The sequence below is a fragment of the Haliaeetus albicilla genome, chromosome 3, assembly GCF_947461875.1.
Source record: "Haliaeetus albicilla chromosome 3, bHalAlb1.1, whole genome shotgun sequence".
Taxonomy (NCBI): Eukaryota; Metazoa; Chordata; class Aves; order Accipitriformes; family Accipitridae; genus Haliaeetus; species Haliaeetus albicilla.
Genome location: NC_091485.1, coordinates 31,068,191 through 31,091,780, shown reverse-complemented (window position 1 = coordinate 31,091,780; position 23,590 = coordinate 31,068,191). Strand labels below are relative to the sequence as shown.

At 40.6% G+C, this 23,590-nt stretch overlaps 1 protein-coding gene across 3 annotated transcripts in view; it reads right to left on the bottom strand.

The window, feature by feature from the left end:
• The window catches only part of MAPRE2 (microtubule associated protein RP/EB family member 2), a 74,892-nt gene that overhangs the window by 3,374 nt on the left and 47,928 nt on the right, over window positions 1–23,590 (bottom strand). For all 3 annotated transcript variants that reach the window (XM_069779301.1, XM_069779302.1, XM_069779300.1), the window contains 4 exons: window positions 23,272–23,417; window positions 21,087–21,300; window positions 10,034–10,173; window positions 5,405–5,563 (listed from right to left, as the gene is read on the bottom strand). In XM_069779301.1, the coding sequence (XP_069635402.1) occupies window positions 5,405–5,563; window positions 10,034–10,173; window positions 21,087–21,300; window positions 23,272–23,417 (659 nt within the window). The remainder of the gene's footprint in view (window positions 1–5,404; window positions 5,564–10,033; window positions 10,174–21,086; window positions 21,301–23,271; window positions 23,418–23,590) is intronic.

Here is a 23,590-nt window from a genome sequence, read left to right as displayed (position 1 = left end):
CTCTAGGTTTATATCCCTAAGTGGACAAGACACTTCTGCTATCACCTGTGTTAAAAATTAACCTCAGTCTCCTTTTTGAGGTCAGACATACAACTTTCCTAAAATAATACACCCATGCTAACATAGACCTGAGTTCAAAGGTTACCAAAACAGTGATTTTTAGCAGTATCTAGAAATAACAACCAAAGACTTGCAAACACATTTGCTTTGAAAAAAATTTCAGTATTCACTGATTTATAGAGCTACTGTTAAAAGCACTAATTGTTAATAAACACTTCCCTTTTGCATACAGTTATTACGCACAGTATTTTCCAGAGCTGTCTCTTTGAATATACGTCCCTCTTGGGAGAAGAATCCCTGACTGAAGGGAAGGCTGGATCCTCACTGCAGGTGACACCAGTTTCAAACAATTTCCAATTTAGAGACAACAGACCTGGTATCTTGAGTTGACCTGGATGTTATCAGAGCTCAAAATGCCTGGCTGACTCTTAGGGCATTACTTCTGTATTGCCATTAAGTGCAGCTGCATTTACAGCTTTCCTCTCAAGTGGCTTCCATCTTTCCGGAACATGGTTCACTGAAAAGATCCCCCACATCTACTCTCTGCCCTGCATTAGTAGTGCTCCGCTATAGGCAGCTCCAAAGGAAAACACTTTTCCAAGACACTGAGCTGCCATTCAAAATGCAGCATCCCTGATGCGGTACCTCTGCAGAACTCACCTGGCTCCCAGCAATTTTTGTTAGAAGCAAGAGGTTTGAACAACAAACTTCACCAAATTGATACTGCCAAGTTTTCAAATTTGAGGCAAAAATTAAAAGAAAAGGAAGGCCATAATTTGAGTTTTCCCAGAATAGTTCAGAGCAGCTTACGCAATGAGAAAATTCCCTTCTGGCAATAAAATATTCATATTTCTAAAGGGCAAGAACAGGAGAATAAGTTTCCTAACATTTGCTGATACAATGGAAATATTCAGCTGTTTACCACATACAGAAACGGCCAAATTTCAGTTGAAAGCAAGCTTTCTATCACTCAGATGCTATTCTCAGGTAGAAGCTACGCATGTCAGTCAGGACAACTGCTGTTTAGCACCTTATGGCCCCTTGGGGGGGGAACGATGCCCTTATTACATACAGTAGGTACATCATATCAAAACAGCTTTTTGCCTAGTATCTAGAAATCACAACTTCCGTGATGGGCTGCAAGGGTGCAAGACTTGCAGAGAACGGGAGTCTCACAGGGAGAATCTGACAGCTGTGAGAATGTGACCCTGCCTTACAGGGTGAGAAAACTGAAGCTTGTTTAGCTGCAGTGAGCGATGTTCCCTTAACCCCATCTATCCTGACCTTCCTTATGTGTTGAGGTGACCTGCTCTGGGATGCACCTGTTCCATAGGCTCTCTCTGTGCAGAGTTTATGAGGAACACCTATTAGAAAGCCCACTCATGCAGACTTTATAGGTCATGTACATGCTATCTTTTCATGCATATAATAGGAAAAGCCTCTAAACACAGGGAGTGGCTTGGGAACCTACTCTGCAGCTGTGAAGAAGAGTGGTGGCTCCTCTCTTGCCAGGTTTACCTTTGATGGAAATGGTAAATCTTATGTGACTACCTCAGAAATTGTTCTGAGACTTGGACACGTGCTTTTCAGTATGTACAGCTTGTATAGACACATGAAATGGGAAAGACAAGAGTCACTACGCCCAATTACCTTGGGACTGTGGATCTTCTTGAATAGCATCCCCTAATAAGGAAAGTAGTAGAAGATCTATTTAGAGCATTTATTTGTGGCTTGGATCACATGACCATGGTCATCTCCATCTCCCATGACGAGAGGGGCTCTCTTTTGACTCTGCAATCCATCTGCCTCAAACTATTCAGGTATGCCTGCAGACTGAAGAGCTAGACTTTACAAAAACCAGGTGCTGGGGGGGGTGGGTGCCTGTTCCAAAAGCAGCAGCAGATGTAGTAGCTGCTAGAGCATAAAGATACAAAACCAATGGCATTTCGAGCAATTGCTTTGGAAACTTGAGTAGAGCAACTGACAGATGAAATGTCAGCAGTTCACCCAACTTCTCCGTGAACTGAACCAGAACAGCCTATGTAGGAAAGCAAAAGCTCTCCTACATTTTTGCTTTATGCCAAGACCTACATGCCTCTGGGTTTCACAGCTAGACACATAGCCTCTTCTGGTTCCTCAGTCTGAAGCTCTCCTACTGTAAAACCATATGACCAAATGCTTTACATACTATCTGAGCTCTCAATGCTGTCTATAGCAGTCATAGCATGAGTGGTAGGGGCCACATCTCCCCACCACCCAAATGTATCCTTTTTTAACACCGTTCTCTGTCAACTTTGATGTTTTTGATGAAGAAGTAGGATTACAAATGAGCGATTTGTAATTAAAAATTACAAAGGATTACAGACTGATCAGCCAGATGTTAAATGACACTAGCAGATACAACATCCCTTTTGCATAAGCAGAGACATAATGATGAGGTTTAAAACAGAACCATAACAGGGAAAAGAAAAGGGAGGCTCTAAAGACAACGAACCCAAATGGATTGATATTTGTGCTGTAAGACTGAAACTCACCAAAATCAAGACCAAAAAAATAGTAATAAAAAAATTAATCAGTGTTAAAAATTTAGCCTTTATTGAATTAAACAAAACAGAAGCTTATGAAGTGACATGACTGAAACTACACTATGACTTGTAATTCTGAAAAAATAATTACACACAGTCCCCACCACTGCCCCATGACATGAACCTGATAAAAATCTCTTCAGTGCAACACTACAATAATCAAACCTCTGGAGAATGCTTTTTATAGGGACTAAACTCTATACTTGCATTCCGAATCACCTGACAGCCTACAATGCTCACAGGGGACCTACGAGCTACTGGGAGATGTGACCACTTAAAGTGCTGTCCAGATTTTTTTTTTTTCCTTATTTTTTTCTTGTAGAAGGATTAAATTGGGCTTAACAGAAAATTAGGTATAAAGGGAGACTTGTCCCTTCTGAGTAAGAACAGTTGGTATGAAAAATGGGACATGATCTCTGTGCCATGTCGAATACAGTAGATGCCTGTCAAATTACAGCTAGGAAGGAAGAGTTCGAAATTGCTGTCAAGCAGTTATTGGAAGTATGAACTGAAAACAAATTTATGTTAGTCACAACATTCAAGCACAGGGCTTTGGTCAGGGATCACTTGTGTAGTATGTGTGAGCTGCACTCCTGTGCACCCCCTTCCTGAAGAAAAGCCTCATGGCCAAAGTATCATTTGTAAATGTCACAAATCCTGAAAATTATGTAATCCTTTTTTTCCACTTTGTCTCTGTATACTTGAGACACTCTGAAGCAGAGATTAAAAAAATCTAAGCCCGATTTACGATGAACTCATTAGCAAGAAACCTGGAATGCTGGAGTTGCCTGTGGTTTGGGAATTGGTGCTATTTCCCATGTGGGGATTGGGAAAGCTGAACTGCTGTTATTGAGGGATTAACCTGCAAAATGCTGCAATACAGAATTTAACTTGGGACAAATTCAGTACAGAGGGAGAAAACACAGAACTGAAGGGCAAAGCAGGGCAACGAGACAGCAAAGTCTGAAAACAAAAAGTAGGCAGGATCTGCATCAGCAAGGGAACTACAGTCTTTGGTTTAATGCTAATGCATTGGGGTCTTTCCTCAGCAAATTACATTCCATTTGCTAAGCTGAGGAAGAAATGCACCCCAGATGATGAGGAGATCAAGTCTCCCACTAAAAGGTACAAAAAAAATTGTATGGGGAATGGCCACTGTATTCTTCTCTGGGGGAGCAGCGCTCTCCTGCTGAAGTGACATACTCGGCCTCCAACTGCAAACACGTTTTAGATAAAGGCACCGTCATCATATGTAGTGCATGCGCAGACATGGATGATGCTTTCATCAGAGAAAGGCTTGGAGGGAGGAAGCAGATAAAACACTGAGATGTGGACTGAAGTAGAACATTTTGTAATGTGCTCTGCCCATAAGGAAAAGTGCAGGAAGAAAAGCAACAAATGCATTCCTTGGCACAGAATCACTTGCTATTTAAGCCAACAGACAGACAGATGTAGTAGGGGTATGGGGAGAAGAGGGATTTTTCTGGCTTTGCTTTATAAATAAATCACTGTTCTTGAATCCAGGAGACATTTTCTCTGACCGCTATATATATGTAACTCTTTTAGCCTGTTATCACGTGCCTGGCAAATTTGTCTTATTGTTTATTCCTGTTAAAATAATGGTTTCCTCCTCCTTTTCCTCTCTAGCACTCACCCTGCACTGTTGAACAAATCCTCTTTTCCCCTGTCACTTCTCATCTGAGCAGTGGCCCCTGTCAGCAGCAGGCTCATGTCCCTCTTGCACCTAACTTTCATTTATGCTCTACTAGTGTTTTTTAGAAAAGCACATGAGTTAGTAGTTCCTTTGGCACTACTTTTGATATAAAATTTTAAGTCAGCTGACTACTGCTCCAACAGCTTTCTGGGAACAGATATAAAACAGCCTATGGTACCACAGTGCTGCCGAGAGATTAAGTTGATGCTTATACACTCTGGAGCCAAAGCCATCATCTGCTGGAGACTGAAGGGTCAATCGTCAGTACAGTGCATACAGGGATTTAGCTAACATGAATGGAGTAGTTCAGCTAAATCTCCACTGAATCATTATCCCTGAATGTATCTGAGGAATTTAACCAGCACCCTTTGCAGCTTCTTGTTTTGTTCAGCGTCTACAGCACTAAGTCTAAGATGCAATGAGATTCTTGCTTAATCTTGCAGACAATACATTTCTGAAACTTTGGTAATAGAGGATTATTGGGTTTGCACAAGGAAGAATTTTGCCTATAGCTACAGGATTAAAAAAAATGCTAAAGAGCATTATCTCTGCAGATATAATTATGTATTTGGCAACCTGCACCATGCATATTACAACACTACCACATGGGCTAGAGAAGGTTCACAGCTGTAGACATTGAACAGCACCTCTGTCAGAATTTCTGGGATTTTCAACACGTTAAAGAACACGAGCAAAAGGCTTTATGCAGAAGGGCAGAAGATGAAAAAACAAAACTAAGGCTCAGAACCATATGAAATCAATTTAATATTGTGACACACACTCTCCCCTTTCAGATCAACTTCAGCAAACCTAGAATATAAAACCTACACTGAAGCAGTGAAAAGCAACCAGCCTCCTGAATCCCTTCCCCAAGCTGAAGTCTGTTTGCAAATGCAAACTTCCTTTTTGGGGGAGGAGGCATGGAAATCCTAGCTGCTACAGTTCTGCTGACCTAAATATAGGACATGACCCAATACTGTGCCAATAAATTTGTTACGAAATTAAGCTGTTTTGTCTAAATAAAAGACATTAAACTTGAACTTACGTGTTCTTCTGAAGCATAAAGGACTTCCATTAGCCGATTGACAAGGTCATTATTCTCTCCCCCGTGTTCTTGGCAGAGAAGTTCAATCTCCCTTAATTTGCCAAAGTAGAAATCCCTTTCCTTCTCCACGCCTTCAAGTGCAAGTTTTAATGAATGTACCTGCATATAAACCAAGATGTGATGCATCAGCTGTGAGGTGCACTACATACAAAACAACTCAGTCTAAAATTATGCATGCCAAACAATCTTAAACATACATTCAATTTTATAGCTTAAAATGAAGTCCACTTTTTTTTTCCTGAAGTGCTAGATTGAACCTTACACAAGAGAGAATAGTAAATCAGGCTCCCCCATTATGCCTCTTGGATACATCTTAACCTTGATCCTTAAAGGTCAATCTTCTCAGTGCTCTTTTATAGTGAAACCCAAAGCAGCAGTTCAGGAATCAGGGCTACTTAAGATCTGACTCCTAACAAAGCTGCCAGAAGCATCATGTAATGGTAATTAATAAAACTTTCAGCTCAGTACTTGCATTATTTTGCCTGGATTAATGTGTAGTCGTTGGGAAACCTACAGTATCTCCTTGCCTAAAAATATGTAGATCTAGCAGAAAAGCTCACAAAGGGAAACAGTCTAGTTAGGAAATTAAAACGTCCTCCAGTTGCAAATGTGAGTACTGCTGTGTTGTTTTTTCACCTCTCCTTTTCTGCCTCCCCACTTACCATACTGTTATAGACCCATGTTTCAGCACTCTGATGCCGTGATCGGCTGCACCACGGACTCTGCTCTGATTAATGTGCTGTTTCTATCAACAAATTCTCTCAAATGCCAAGCATCTTTCTCTTTGCAACCTCGTTCACAAGTCTTCAAGCTATACTGTCAGTCTCAATTTCACCACCAGGACTGCTGCAAATCATTTACAGGCAACATAGCTGTTAATGATTAAGCTTCAGATAAATCATGACAGATGTTGCAATATACTTTTATACATACATATATATACACACACATAAATATATATATTTCAAAAAGAACAATTTTGTGGGAGCGTAACAGATAAAATACTGTCCAATAGGGTATACACAATGAGACTCTCAAATTCGGAGGACAGCAGTGTAACAAGCAATAGAAATAATCACGGATGAAACTGCCTACAGTAAACACACTGACCCCAATCACATCCAAATCACAGCCAAATTAGTATCCACATTTTAAGGCCTGCAATTATACAAATGAGTTTTCTAAATAAATTAAATGCCAACAGAATACATTGCAGTTAACTGATACAATTTAATAGAAAGTTATATGTTGCCAGTTCTACTGCAAGCTGATTTATTCCTTCTACTAGTAAAAATACCAGCAGAGTTCAAACAATGCTTTGACAGCCTACTAAATCCTATCAGTTCATTTTTCTGTAACTGCTGAGCTAGTGATGCCTTTTTCTGACCTTTGATTGCACTCTCAGAGGTGTCAGACAGCAGAACTGACCTGTTATCAGGGCAGGATCTCATAGAGCATCTCATTCACATACTAACCCATTCCTGACCAGCAGCCCCAGTGTGACACCCAAGTCTTCCCTTCACAGTTTGAATCTATGATTGATACAATGACTGGTCACCTTAAAATTAACTATTTATTCATGAAAGTAGGAATAGCAAAATGGAACAAGAGTTTACAATATTTTGGTCTATACATGAGGACCTCACATTTAAGACATGTCTTCTGGATCTGCAGCAGCATATTCCTTGAGAGGAACACCTGCATCCAGACAGAACAAGAACATAACTGCTTCTAGATCTCTTGCTCTGTGCTTGCTAGAGTTTGGGAAAACAATGAACTGCTGAAACATTGGCAGCTAATAGCTCAGACTGCCTCCCCTTCTGACTGATTTACTATGAAGGCATTCTCCTGTGTTCATTCTATCACATTCACTCCGTTTCAAGAAACAGAATCATTAAACTATGCATATATGCACATAGTTAATTAACTACAGTATACGGTAAACGTTGTAACCAAACCAAATATGCTTTTCTTCAGTTACATATCAACTATGTGTCCATGACACACTAATTTGTTTTTCTTCAGGTACTTAGCACATCCACATCCTACTTTTTCCTTCTATGAACATGCCAAAAGGCTGATCCTGCATGAGGAACAGTGCACGTTAACTCCTGTGCTCTGTTTCTGGACCAGAAGTACCCCTCTGCAATCCAGTTAAATGGGTGCAAAGGCAGCAGTTCTTACTAACTGGTCTCTTCTCTGATGGCACTTACTGGTAGCATGAATACTTACAGGACTACAGAGCCAGGTTGAAGACTGAGTACATATTGTAGACATGCAGCCAAGATGGTGCTGTTTTCAGAAACTGTGTGTATACTAGCATACAGTTAACTGTTCCTGGGACCATTCACCATATGTAAGAGTCCCTTCTCCATATGTAATGGTCCCTGGTCTGTGTTGTCTCCTCAACTGCACTCAAACTCTTTGGGAGAGTACTAGCTGGCACAGACCAAAAACACAGCAGGGACCACTTTAGCATTTTAATGCTATGGGTAATCAAGTTCCAGTGCACAGTGACATTCCTTGGAAGTGTTTAATTTACACTAGCACAGACCAAGGCAATAGCTAAGACCATTTTAAGAGAAACTTTAAGATTGTTGGGAGCCATTAAAATAGCAAATGTTATGGATGGCTTACGATTATTGCAAATAGCTCATTAAGCAACCCTGTGGTAAAATATAGTGTATGGACAGCCCCACTACTTAAATTTTTCCACTACAAATTGCACGAAAGTTCAGATGTTTCAATCTCCCTTAGCTGCCATTCATGAAAGGGCTGGGAAAAAAAAAATCTGTTACATCCACATAGGAATTTGATATCCACAGACACCATTCAACTTTTCTTACTCATAATCAAGACAGCAAAGGGGTAAAAGTGGCTGCTGCCCTCACCTCCCTGATTGCTGCAGAGTGGTAAAAAACCAGGCAATTTGGCTCTTCCAGCATGTTCAGACTGGGGGTCAGAAAAAGCTGGCTCAGAGCTGCTTGCAGCATAGTTTTTTCGGCTTGTGTTATATGCCCAGGGTCCACAAGTAACCATTAGTGGGAAATGAGATACCAAATGCTGCCAGCATTAAAAAAAAGCCTTCCAGACAGTTCTAGCTAAAAGAGGTCTCTTAAAAACTAGCTATTAATACACCAACTTTCCAAATCTCAAATTTTCTTCCCTTCTTTGGTGATGAGGGAAATCATCAGTTTTCCCTCAGGGTTATTTGTATATAAAGCTTAAGGTTTTCACACATGGAACGTGCTAGGAATACATTAGCAGTGGATGTGATAGTGACTGCCTATTTTACTAAAGATCAAACATTTTTATGTTGCTCAGATCCCAACCAACTCTTCTGCTGAAGCGAACGCATTCTGACTTCTGAGTACAAATGTCATGGTTTAACTTGCATTAAGCTGACATTTGAACTCCACTCTTACATTGATTAAAAAAAAAAAAAAAATCCATTCCTTGTGCAACATTTAAAAACTTTGCTGTTACAGCAACAATCAAAAGCCCATTTGGAAGGCTGGTGGACCCTGTTGTGCTCTCTGCTGCTCAGAATTCTACACTGAATCTGCAGGACATCGTGTTTGGGATGTGGCTATCCATCCACCACCTTAAGTACATAACAATAACCAAGAATTTACAAACAGTGCCCCAACAAACTGAAATCTTTGTTGTTCAGGTCAATGAAAGTCTGAAACCGAAATGCCCATAATTGTGGAAAATTATACTTGATCCAGAATAATGACTTCTTCCTGAATGCAGCTGCCAGGCAGCTCAGGCTCTAAAATACGAGGTTTTTCCTTTCCGTTTTCCCTCGTCCAGGACAAATACAAGGATTAGGCCTCATTTATACTCATGGCATTTACACCATTCTGACAGCACAGTCTTGAGCCAGATGCAGCTATTTATTCATGTCCAGTGCAGACACTCTTGCATGTCCACGAATGACAGAGTGGCATAAAGCTCCATAGCATAAATGAAAATTAAGCCCTTACATTCCTAACATTAAAGAAATTCTGAAACTTTATTAATTATATTGCCCAACATTATTTATAATTAACTTAGTATTCTCACAAAGCTAGATCACATTTTTAAATGAAAAAGGCATATTATTGTCTTAATGCCTTCCTTCCAGAAAGCAGAGTGCAATGAGCTACTCTCGATTCAGCTGCAAATCTCTTAACACCTTGGCGTTACAAACAGGTTTGTTTTCTCCACGACGACACATTAAAATGATTTATTTCAAATCTGTAATAGACAAGAGCAAAGACACTATTGGGATATTTCCTATCCAAGTGAAATAAAAGATACATTTCAAAATCTAATAAAATTATACTTCAGCAAGACTTACCTGTCATTCCTAAGATCACCTTTTAAAAATACTGGCAAACACCAGTCATCTCTGTCAGATGTTATTTTTAACAATAAATCACTTTTTTTCCTTCCCAGCTGAGCTATTTCAATCTTTTGTCCCTTCATAATTCTGGAGAGCATTATTCAACAGAGGGCAATATTAGATTTCATGCCTGTCTGTGACAATGAATGCATCTAATTTTATGCCTAAAGCAAATTTACCTGTTCACTGAGCTGTATGACTTGAGTTTCCAAATCTTTATCTGATTTGGATGCTGAGCTGCTTGGTGCAGCTTTTTTTGCTGAAGATGGGCGAGACGGTGTTGATCCTGGTTTAGAAGCTGGACTGGATTTAGCAGCACCTGAAAAAGTACAATAAATAACAATCAAGATGTATCCCCATGATAAATACATTCCTATTAACCTGGTACTGAAACAAAAGTATTCATTTTACAGCCAGCCATTCTCTCTGTTACTTCAAGGTGACAGTGGAGGAAGTTGCAGTGCTGCTATACCTTGGGAAAGGAAAAACCACATTTCCTAGCAGTTTTACTTTGAGTTTGCTACTGAGAGTGATGTAACTCAAACTAAAATAAATAAACATTGAACTAAGAACATAAAGTTCCCTTAGCTGTCAGCAGCTTTCAGCTTTAAAAAATATGCCATTAACAGACCATTCCCCCAGCCCAATATTTAGTGTACAGATCTATCTTCAATTCCCCTGGAGAAAGACAGACTTGAAAAACTCAGCTAAACTGTGCTTTCTTTGTTTTCAAATGTAAACCATCCTTGAGACAAGGGCATTGATAGTTTAGACAGAGCACGCAGAATTAAATCCATCAGTAACTCGCAGTTGCCATAGTGACCAAGAGATGAGTTTTGATCTGCTTCAGTTTTGCTATTTGTTTTTAATGACTTGCACTGCAAATCTGCCAGAACACGGAACAACATCTTTACCAGCAAAAAAAAGGCAAGTGCATGCAGGTACTCTTTCACAATGCCTGAGCAGAGGAATGTTTATGTGAAAGGGGTCACAGTGCCTTCACATGAACCTCACAGCCAGCTCCTCACACCTTGCTCTGCCTCTCCATCTTTCCTCTCCTTGTCAGCGGTTTGGTTTAGTCGCTCAGCCCTGGTACGTGAATGAGTGCCCAGCTCACCTTGCCTGGGCTGCCACAGGCACTGTACTCTGACTCATAGCCTTTTCCTTATTCCCACCAGCTAGGACTAAGCCTCAGAGGCAGTGGACATACATCTGGTTCAGAAATCACTTGGGTTCAGACAGAAACTCGGCGCTCTCTCCAACCTATTTTATTGGATTTATGAAGCAGGCATGTGAATCAGAAGTCCTGCTTTGCAGCACCCACATTTATCACTGTTTCTTACAAAGAGCAAAACACAGTTGCCTGGACCTGCTGATGGGCTCCATGGCCACACTCCTCCACCAAATGCTGTTGGCTCTGAAGCCTGGGCCACACAGCGTGAGGGAGAAAGCCCACATCCAGCAAGCACCCAGCTGAGCTCCAAGCTTGCAGTCACCACTCCTGGAAGGATTTGGCCCAGCTTTCTCAGCAACCACCTTCCAGCCCACACCTTGCCAGCTGCTCTTCCCAGAAGGTGATTTGATTTATGGCACACTACATATTGCTCTAAGTTGTCATCTCCACAACTTATCCCCAGTGTCAGACAACACTTTATTAAAGCAATTCATTGTAAAACCAGTGTATTACAAAGGCGTTACTAGGAAGAAATCACAAGGAGGCAGAGAAGGGCAGGAGGGGGAGAAAGATGACTTGTGAGGCTGTCCATATGGCCAAACCCTGGAGCTCCGACAGTCTCACTGACCTCGAACTGTGTATAGTGGTCCCTTGGAGGAGCCAAAAAACAATGGGAAAGGAGATCAGCAAGGGGTTATTTAATCAAGCTAGCTTAGGCTTTTCTGATTTAGTCACAGGCCTCTCTGTAACAAGCATCGGAAGCTTCCCGCCTCTGCGGATAACTCTGTGTTAACTGGGTCACCTAATGCCAACAGAACATAAACAAACAGCTTGATAATTCAGTTGACTTGTGTAAGCATTTCTGTACAAGACACCCACTCTCCTTTTCTATGCTCCTGAAAATGAGACAAATAAGGAAAAAAAAAAAATACTTTTTTTTTTAAATTGGTCACTCCAGTCCAATAACTTCCATGCCTAAATCCTTACAATTACATACACAAACTCACCTCTAGCAGATTTCAGATACAGTACACAGACTTGCTAAAGTCGGGAAAATTCAATGTTGTATACATCCCTGAAATTAAACTTCTTTTCACACCATAGTTGGATCAGCAAAGAATAAATCAGTTGTGGAAACACATTAAAAATGCCAAGATCTTTTGCTGGTATTTCTTTGTTGAGGCAATTTCATAAACTTTAGCACCCTGCCTTCATTACACATTTTCCAGGTTCAGTCCACATTTTGACTGACTAAAAATAAGCTGCTTAAGAGGAGGATTGTTAAGGTGCTCTCAAAGCCTGGAAAACAATTTTCATTTGGATTAGCAGATAAATAGAAGAAAACTGGTGTTGAAATACGCAAGATAAACACACATGAAATAATCACTTTGACTATAGCATTCTAGTTGGGCCTGAAGTTATTTAGTGAATACTTGTATCACATGGAACTGCAAAAGTTACCCATACAAAATTGAAAATAATAGAGATGTATACTAAACCAAGGTATCAATGTTTCTTTCTTATTGTATTCTGCACCTGCAAGAAGCAGTTCAGGATATCGACTGAAAATTAAGTGCTATAAAACAAGATATGGACCTTCAAATGTGAAACCCTGGCTGGTCAATGCATCTCCCCCCCTACCAATTACCCTTCTTCTACTTGAAGGCAGCACTGGACTTTACCTAGGCAGCAAACACCTGCGCACAAGCATACGAGAAGCTGCTCAGGTTTTCTAGGACAGCATCCCCGGCCTATTAGTTCTTCGCCATTTCTCCTCGGGGGTCATGGTACAAGACCTAAGCCAGGCACGGTGTGCAGCCACGGCATATTACTCCCTTTCACGCTCAATAGCCCTGCAAAGTGAGCTCATTCTTTGTAGATTGGGGTGCTGATCACAGAAAGCCGAATCGTTAAGTACACACCTCTTTTTAACCTGCAGAGAGAGGTAAGGACAGAGCAGGCACAAACATTTAATCCCCAGGTATTCTTTCCAATTGGCAGCTGAGGAACCCTCCCAGAGCATGCTGAGCAAGCCGGCATCACCACTGTCTGCAGAGAGGGCTGGATAGCACCAATACACTGCATTATATTCTGCCCTCCTTTGAAAATGATGAAGCCTTTTGAATTTCTACAGCAAAGTGTTGCTAAGCTTTATAAAATGTCCAGACAAATCAAAAGAAATTGACTTTTGCTCTGCTGCTCAGGACCAGCTCTTAAATGAGCAAGATATTCCAATTTCAGTAACACAGATAAAAACCAGCTAAATAACCTGAGCATTTCAGACTGTATCAGCAACAGCTGGATAGAACTTAATTGCAACAGAGAATGCCTAGGGATTTCTAATTTAAAATTTCGTGGAGGGAAAAAAAAGCTTTACTGCACATTTATTCTCAAGCACCAGTTTTAGAATCGGCTCAGAGGTAAGCCCCCCATTCTAACAGAAGCTTAATTTCATAAAAGAATTAAAGGATGCTGGCTGGTAGAGTAGTGCAAAGTACTTGAGACAGCCAGATATTTAAACAGAGACAAAAGATCTTGGTAGACTTAATGACTTTGCTATTGAGCACCACAATGGCTTTGCAGTCAATTAGTGCAAGTGTGGAATAACTCCTAATGCATTGCTCAAAGGGCCTATATAATCCAAGCAGTTGAAATTCTGTCCAACATCATATCTTCTATGAAAATATTTATATATAACCCATTTACATATTCTGAGAAAGCACAGCATTTTATACAAGTATTTTATATTTAAAAAAATACCTGATAACCAGCTCTTATTGACCACTGAGAACACTGCATTGTAATCAGCACCATAAATGTTGCCTATTCTTACCCATTCCCCATTCCCTTTCAAGCTTACTGTTGACGTTCAAAAAGAAGTGCAGAGCCCTGTCCCTGGAGAGGAACAGCCCCATGCCCCAGAACATGCTGGCAGCCAACAGTCTGGAAAGGAGTGTGGCACAAAAGGACTTGGGGGTCCTGAGCCAGCAATGCACCCTTGCAGCAAGGAAGGCCAAACAGCCTCCTGGGCTGCATTGGGAAGAACACTGCCAGCAGGCTGAGGGAGGTGATTCTACCCCTCTACTCGGCACTGATGAGGCACATCTGGAGTGCTGGGTCCAGTTCAGGGCTCCCCAGTATGAGACAGATACGGACATACTGGAAAGAGTCCAACAAAGGGCCATGAAGACAACAAAGGGACTGGAGCACCTCACACAGGAGGAAAGGCTGAGAGATCTGGGACTGTTCAGCCTGGAGAAGAGAAGCTTCAGGGGGATCTTATCCATACTCTTTTCAGTGGTTCCCAGTCAAAGGACAAGATGCAGTGGGCACAAATTGGAATACACGAAATTACATTTAAACATAAGAAAAAACTTCTTCATTCTATGGGTGATCAAATACTGGAACGAGCTGTCCAGAGGGGGGGGGAGTGTCTCCATCCTTGGAGACACTTAAACCTCACTCAACTGCATATAGTCCGGGGCAACTGGCTCTAGGTGACCCTGCTTTGAGCAAAGGGTTCGGACTGGATGATCTCAGAAGTGCCTTCCCACCTCCGCTGTTCTGTGAGAACTTCTGTTACAGCAAGCTCTGATTTTAGGTCAGTGCAGAGTTCAATTAAAATTTTTTGTGAACAGTATTGCAGTTGCTTCAGTTAGCACCTGGATAACTTTTTGTACCTGCCCATATAACGCTAGCAGAGATGGGAAAAATAAATTCACAGTTGAAAGACAAATTATTTTGTTCTTGTACTGAAATAAGTTGGATGAACCAGCTTTGAAATGCATTACAGGTTTCTATCTATGGTGCTCCAGAAACAATTACTAGTCAGTCCATCATAATTAAATATGTCCCCACCAATTTCAGCTTCACTATTCTTTTTGCTAAAGATGTAAGTTTTACAAACAGATGTACACTTCTGCAATTTAAAACAGTGGATGTTGGCACTATGCAGGTTTTGGGTACAACAAAGCTAGGCTGCAAATTCCAGGTCACACTACAACACAAGCACAGTCTTGCAGACAAGAGACCTATTTAATGTTTAGAGAGAAATCTTCCTTGAAGCTATATGAGTAATTAGTACGCCATTAAATATTAATGTAAAATTCCAAGAAAACACGTGCATGAATACAGTGTGGACATGCATGAGGATGGCATGACAGCAACGGAAGCCCTGAGCAAGCATGAGACTTGGCTGAGCCCTCACAACCACTGCTTCAGTGGAATTTGGGAATCACTCGCAGTCTATCTTCAGTCAAATTAAAGGATTTCATAAAATTAATGTTCCTGGCTCGTGCCACAGGAAAAAAAAAACCAAAAAACACCCCAAACCAAGAGGCCAGAGCTAGCAATTTCTTCATGAGCTAAAGAAAAAACTCCCCACCCACTTAAAACAAATGAGTGGGCACAGTAGATGAATTAATATTCACACACGCTTATTGTTGCAGCAACACTGGGATGCAAGAAACTGCTCAATTTAGGGATGCTTAATGGCATAAGTGATGACAAATGATGCTTAATGGGAATGAAATGACCTCAGACAAAATCTGACTCGACTTTCAGCATCCCAACATGCTGTGGTGCAGCTGCCTAATTATTTTGTGGTACCAACTTCCCCTGGGTGGCAGGACTCCTCTGTCCCCTCAGCTCTCCATACCTCCACTGCTGCTGGCTACAGTACAGTCTGATCCGCTCTACTCTGATCATCACTGCCAGACAGCTGGCAAAGAGTAGTGTGTACAAATACTTGAAACTGAAGCACCTTTTAAAATTTCAACAGAGCAATACAAGCAAAAACATACAATGGAGTCTATTTGTCAGATGAAAAAGTTTTGCTGATGGCATGGCCCCCTCAGGTCATCTTTAATAGAAGGAAATTTGATAGATAGGAACTAACCACAGCCTCTTCTCCATCATAAATGAAGACTCTTCTTTAGATTTAAAACAACCAACATTTTAATGGCAACTAGTAATTGTTCTCAACTGAAACCCCTATTTTCTCTAGAAACATCTTCAAGCCTGTAAGCATTCATCTTCAATGGAGGAGACCATTCCACATAGGCTTAACAGAAGAATACAATTTGAAATTTGAAATGCTTTTAAAAATCTGCATTTTCTAAAATTCAACTGTCTGCTTAGCTATAAGGAGAAAGCAGCCTCAAAAGGAAAATCTGAAAAGAAAATATGTGAAGAAATTCATATTGAAATACAAAAGATCATGCAAAAATTTGAGCAACACAGACATTCAAACCACACCCACAGTACACTGAAAATTAAGACAGCAATTCAAATTTCACCACTGTTTTTCAATCACAATCTTCTTTCTAGAAAAAAGGCTCTGGCTCCCACACTACAAGCAGCATTGGTTTGTGGTCTAAATTCTCGGGCTCAGTGGGTTTAAAAATTAAAACTCTCCTCACGCTGGCAGAGGAGGTATGTGTCTGTATCAAGGCTGAGCCACTTTCTTCTCTACCTCCCAGGCCAGCACTGTCACTGCACATGCTGTTCTCATCGGCTAGTACAATTCCTTGGCCTCGTATGAACTAGGCACAAAAGCATTTTCAGTTTGTTGCCCCGCGGCTCTTCCCATGTCCAGCTCTGCCACGTTGTCCTGGAGCACTGTGCCACCACGAGCAGAGGTTGCCATCACCAATACCAACTGCTTGCCACCTGGGTAAAAAGGTGGCATGTTTTGGTGGACAGCAAAAAAAAAAGCATTAGAAGGAGTTCTCTAGTCCCCCAGGAGTCCTAATCGTATCACTAGCTGCTAAAATAAAGACTGGTTTTGTTGAGTATTTTTATCCCTCAAAATTAATTTACAGCCTATCTGCCACAGTAGGATATACCATTTCCCTAAAGAAAACAGGTATTTTTCTTGCATAATTGGCTCTTCGATGCCATGCACATTATATATAAAGCATTCATGCACAAACAGTTCATTCTGCCCTGGTTATTTTCCCTGTCATAGCGTGAGTATTTTTAGCCCTCATGTGATCCTCCAGTATTTTCCAGCTCTGCTTTAGTCATCCTGCTCTCACTGAATATTTCAAACTAAAATGTATAACAGCCTTCGGATCTACGAACCCCTTGCATTTTTAGCTTACATGTTAATAATTAATTTTATTAAGCTGTCTTTTACCCGTGTATTTTTGACACCCCACACCCATACACAAAGCAGTGCTCTGTGGATTTGTTCTGACATACAGGAATACTTACGTAAGACACTAAGCTAAAATCCTGACAACCTGATCATCATTTTCAATTTGATCAGATGAAGCTTTTTCTGCTATTTTCCACAGGGAGCATTAGAACTGGCACAAACAACAATGCCCTAATATTTTAATCCCTTACCATGATTTTGACTCTACATCTGTAGGCTGTTTACCACTGCATTAGAGAAGAGCAGAGGCTGTAGGAGATCGAAAGCCAGCTCAGGGCTGGCAGATGGCATTATATCTAAAAGCAGCTGTGGTGCTGCTGGCAGGGAGCCTGCAGTGGTGGTCTGTGCTGCTGGCTCCACTCCTCGAAGGATGAAAACATACTCGTTCCCCCAGCAGGGAGCTGCATTTACCTGGCAAATCCTTGCTGCTCCTACTCTTTCTAGAAGCAGCCTTTTACATGTGTTACCAAAGCCATCAACCTGCTGTACCGCTGTCAGCTCGGCAACAAATCGGATCTGTCTCTCAAGGAAGGGGCAAAACAACGCGAGGGTGGCACAGCAGATTAGTTGTAGGGACCTATTTACGCTTCCATTTCCGAGCTGCATTATCCTTGACCTGCACTGACTCCTCAGTTGGATTGCCTTTGGAAGGGGTAGGGCCATGGCTGCTGGCCTGCTCCCCAATTAACACAAAACCCAGTGCACTTTCAGATTTCTTGAGTTTTGGGTAGTTTTAAAAGCATTTTTTTTAAATGAAATAAAGACCAAACTCTGCATTTGCAGAGATATAGGTAAATACCCATGTATAGGTACAGAAAGGAACTAGCTGATACTATGGGTCTTGTCAAGCTTTAGCATCAGATTAAAATACCAAAAATAATTCTTAACTCATGCCAGTACCTTTTTGGGTAAGCTTTCAGAGCAGTCCTTAAGGATTTGACCACTTTCTTGTTAACTGAAAAGACATACCTTAGTCTACCTCTGAAAATACAGTTTAGAACAGAGTGTTATAAAGCAATTATGAATAATTAAAGAGATCAGCACCTCCTAAATCACTCAAAAACAAAACTCTGGCAAAGGGCACTGGAAAAATTATTCTGTAGAACAACAGGAATCATCTGAAATGCATATGAAACTACTATTAGCGAAATAAATTATTCCTTTAGAAATGTATATATTTGATCAATTTAGGCAGATTTAAAAGTCTTTCAAAACCAAAAATATAGTATGAATGAGTACCCATATATCTGCTTGCTCCTGACACTAAACAATAGATGCATACATTTAGGTATGTCCACTGCATGCTGTTTACTCCCAAACAGCAGATGAGGCACACACAAGCTTGCAGATGCATACAACACTCCTCCCAGAGTGTCCTCTACCAACAGGCACCCAGTAAGAGCTCAAATCCTTTCAAGCAACCAGGCTACATGATGTGGTGAGGCGAGGCACAAAGGCACAATACATGAGTGAAATGAAAATGTGCTCACTCAGAAATTGAATAAACCTATGAATGACTGACACCTAACTGAAACAGACCTATTCTAAAATGCAAGCAGAAATAAAAGCTAGAACTCTCAATTCACCTAGCATCATGTAATGTCTACCCCCCCCCCCCCCCCCTCAGTTCAACAGAAATTAAACTAGCATCCTGCCTGTCATACTTCTGGACAATACTTAAGTTAATAATGAAGGAAGCTTTCCACGAAAAATCTAACTCTTGCAGCCACAGGATCTTACCAAAACCCATCACACTGTATCTCAGTTGTCCTATTCCATACAAGGGCTGGGAAGCTACAGGACATGCTCTTCACACAACCAGCAACACAACATGAGATCACTGCATTATCCTCTATATCAGCTGGCTGGTTTCACTCCAGTAGCTATTCTATTTCTCTAGAATTGTCACCTCCACAGCTTTAATTTGGATGACACATTTGTGACTGGTAAAAACAGACCATCTGCAAGAAGAATTAACAAGCATGGTAAAGTCTGTATTTAATAAAAGTGTCTTCTCCAATTTCTCAACTGGACAACATTGTGACATTAGCACTTGGGGTTTTTTTGTTTTCAAAGGGAGTGCAAGACATCACATGGGAAATTATAGTGTACCAGGCCCTGAAATTCAGAAGTTCAGACACAAGACGGTGCAAAACAAAGATGTAAACAAGCTTTAGAAGCCCAGAGTGGCACTGGCCTGCTATTAGGTGCTCAATTTCCTGGAAGCACTAATGAGCTGAAGGCAGCTAGCCAAGTATGCCCCACTTTGACGTCAGAAGTGATCAGAGCAGAACACTGAAATCTGGGTGTGATTCCAGAGCATAAGCCAGACTAAAACTGAGTGTGTCTCATACCTGCCCCTTCCCTTTGCCAGCATTAGTGCGTATCTGAGCCCATGAGAAGACAGGTCACAGATTTAAGCCAACTGAAAATTAATCCTTATTTAAGGAATAGGTTAGCATGAATAAGGTAAACTCAGGACAAACCAATAAAGGAATTAAGTGTGTGTGCATGTGTGTTTCTGTAGGCACAAACCTATATGCGTACAGGCAATCAACCCCAGTAACCCTTGGTTAGTGATTTTTTTTTTTTTTAAATGGTAGCTGTTCTCCTGTTCACTTGACTTTCAGTTATCAAAAAATGGCATCTGCTTAGTGACCAGTCATGCCCATATTAGATAAACACCAAAGATCAGGCTTAGTTCTTTGGCCTGTTCCAGAAACACTGCTGTGATTTAATCCCAGTAGGCAGCTGAGCCCCCCCCAGCTGCTCACTCACTGTCCCCATGGCAGGATGGGGGAGAGAATCGGAAGGGTGAAAGTGAGAAAACTCATGTGTTAAGATAAAGACAGTTTAATAGGTAAAGCAAAAGCCGCGCACGCAAGCAAAGCAAAGCAAGGAATTCATTCACCACTTCCCATCGGCAGGCAAGTGTTCAGCCATCTCCAGGAAAGCAGGGCTCCATCACGCCTAACAGTGACTTGGGAAGACAAATGCCATCACTCCAAACATGTCCCCCTGCTTCTTCTTTCCCTAGCTTTTACTGCTGACCATGACTTCATATGGTCTGGGATATCCCTTTGGTCAGTTGAGGTCAGCTGTCCCAGCTGTGTCCCCTCCAAATTTCTTGTGCTCCCCCAGCCTCCTCACTGGCAAGGCAATGTTTTTAACAGAAAAGGCCTTGACACTGTGTAAGCACTGATCAGCAATAACTAAAACATCCCCGTCTTATCAACACCGTTTTGGTAACAAATCCAAAACATAGACCCATACAATCTCCTATGAAGAAAGTTAACTCTATGCTAGCAAAACCCAGTACAAACACAAAATAAAAAGTTAGAAGACAGAGCTCTTTGAGAAAGAGCAATACTTGTACGTTGTTCACCTAAGAGGACTAGCGTACCTGAACAATAAGCACATATAAAAAACACAAATAATTTAATTTTTTCCTTCTGGTCAGCCCTTAAGATTTGGAAGCATTTCACTCACCATAAAAAATAAAAAAATAAATCAGCCTGTGCTAGCAATTTCCTATAAGGGTGGAGGTGTGAGAAAGGAACACATTTCATTTAATGTTCTTGAATACACTTACACATACCATTTTCAGCAACAAGAAGGTTAAATGCCTTTGTCTCCACCATCAGACATCACTAGAATCCACATCATTTACATCAAGGATTCAGTGGAGGAGACCCTATGCTCAACAGGGCTGGGCCAAACTAGAACACACCACAAGAAGTTAACGTCTGTCATCTCAGATGCTAAGTCTACGAGACAAGGCAAAAAGAATGGCCCACCCACATGAGGAAATAATTTTTAAATAGTATTTATGTAAAATTGATCACAGTTTATAGTTGTCTTCAGAGACAGAAATGGAATTCTTTAAGACGCAAAATACCTGCAGTTGGAGAGTTTGCATGGTGAGACTTTTTGGGCAGGTTGAAGATCTGTTCACCAGGATCCGGTGGGGGAAGAGCATCTTGGCCTTGTCGAGCTTCCACAGGATCATACTCCTTCCCATCATAGTTAGCATCAAAGAACTTCTTAAACCATTGAATGAAATCTAAGTTGTCTTGGAAGCGCCCTTTGACCAGTTTTTCCACGGGAATTACCTGAAAGATAGAATAAAGGTTCCAATAATATATCACTACCATTTTTAAATATAAAAATTACATATACACACTTATTTGAAAAAATCTAGCAACTATATCGGCATATATTCTTCTGCCATTGTTTCCTTTCTAAAAGAAAGGGAACTATGGTGGATTTGCAAGTGCTCTTAATAAGAAATAAAACCAAACCAAAACAAAGACCCAGCCTTTGAAGTGGCTATACAGTGGGTGTATGTCAGCCTTTGTAACTGCTCTTCCACAGAGTTACTCCTTTCTTATTGCAGTGACAGCCATGATGAATGAAGCTGTTCTGGGAGTAACACTATATTCAGCTAACTAGGGATTTTTGTTTTTAATGGACATGCTACAGTTGGGCATACTAAAAACTGAACAATTTTTCAAAAGGTCCAGATGGGAGTTTCTTGCTCTCTGTCCTACTGTTTGAACTACAAAAAACCCAGCAGCTTTTCCAAGACATGCTGAAGTTCAAACCAACCTACATTTTGGTAGTACATTTTCATCATACAAACTAACCCTGAGGTTTTAACCTTGTAATTTTTTTCCATTCCATATATAGCTATACATAGAACAGTTTGTGGACATGCAGAAGTTGACTAAAATGCCTATCAAGTTTTAGTAAAACAAAAGGCTATGAGGATGTCTCCATATCCATATCCTGCAAGTTTTTCACAGAAATGAAACCTCCAAAAGGAGTCCTGGGCTGATATTACAGTGCTCAAGCTTCCCAGACACTGTGGGTAGACAGGGACTACAGCTGCAGAAGGAGGGTTGCCCTGCCTTGCTTAATTCATACAGCTGATTAAAGAGCCAAGTTAGATGGATCTTAATGCCTCCTGAATGCATTTAATTTTCAGCTGGAAAAAGGGTACCTAAAACCACTGCAATTTTCATTTCTTCTTCAAGGCTAAGCCAACCGTACAGCATTTTATAAGTCTAGGATACTTCTACAATTAACGTAGCATTTTGCATGTCCTTTCAGGTTGTTCCATTTGTATCTTAATTCTACACTGAGATGGTATAGCAAGTTTGCTCTCTACAGAAAAACTGACAATGTCAACTTTATTAGGCTTTCCAGTGTTTCACTAGCAAATCAGACTGTAAATAGAAGCATCTGCAACATTTCAGGAAACAATGAAGGTTTTCCAGTGCTTTATGAAAGTCTTATGGGACTCTAGTAAGACTGTTTAAATTTCAGAATAAGGCAACACTAAAAGCCAGAGCAGAACCTTTGAAGGGTATACAGGTAATACATCCGTGTAGAACTAAAAGTATGACAACATAACTTTCATTGTTCATTTTTATCAACACAGTTATTATATTGGTGAGTCCGTCAAACTCTCACATTTAAGTATAAACTGATACCTTATGGTTGAACAAGCCATTTTCTAAGAGATTTCCATTCTTAACTTTACAAGATCACATGTGCTGTCCAACCTATTGAATCACTGGGTAAATTATTTCAGTTCTTGAATAATTTAAATTCCTTAAACCCTGTTTTGGACAGGAAACGTGGAATACTTAGAAGAACAGCATATTTCCAAGTTATTTTGTTGGAAATTCAGGTCACCAGTAATTTTACTGTATCTAAAATTAAGGTTCACTGATGGTAAGGAATTTCCAACACATGGTATTTTATCAAAAGGGTCTCTGATATTAAGATATAACAAGTTATGCTGCACAACTCCACAGCAGACACATGGACTCAATTTTCAGTTTGTACCTAAACGAAGCATGCCAAATTTCTTCCTTCGTGCCTAAATACCCTTTTCAGATGATGAAAGGTCAAGAACAACAGCTTCACATACAACTTGTAATGCCAGTTCCAAGTCCAAGAGTTGAAAAAGTGGACTCAAAGTATTTTGAGGTTTGTTTCCCCTATTTATTCATTTTACCCAATTTATACAACTTTTGAAACTTGTAGTGATTGAAAAACAAATACAGAGTACCTACCTTATCCACATTCATTCTTTTAAATGATGCCTGCAGAAGTTTGAAGTTGTGAATGTATTCATGCTCCAGCTTTGCTTGAAACTTTACTTTCTTCAAGCTAATGCACCCTGGGAACAACATGTCCATGAACTGGCAGTAAGCTGCTCCTATAACAAGAGAATGCATTGATGTTAATTCAGATGCACCCAGCTAAGACCAAATGGCATTTAATGTCATTAGATGAAAGCATGAGGAAGAAGCGACCATGCTGAATATGTCTCTGCTGTAATTTAACCTCACACTATGCACCCAAGATCTACTGGTCTTACGTACATTGAGC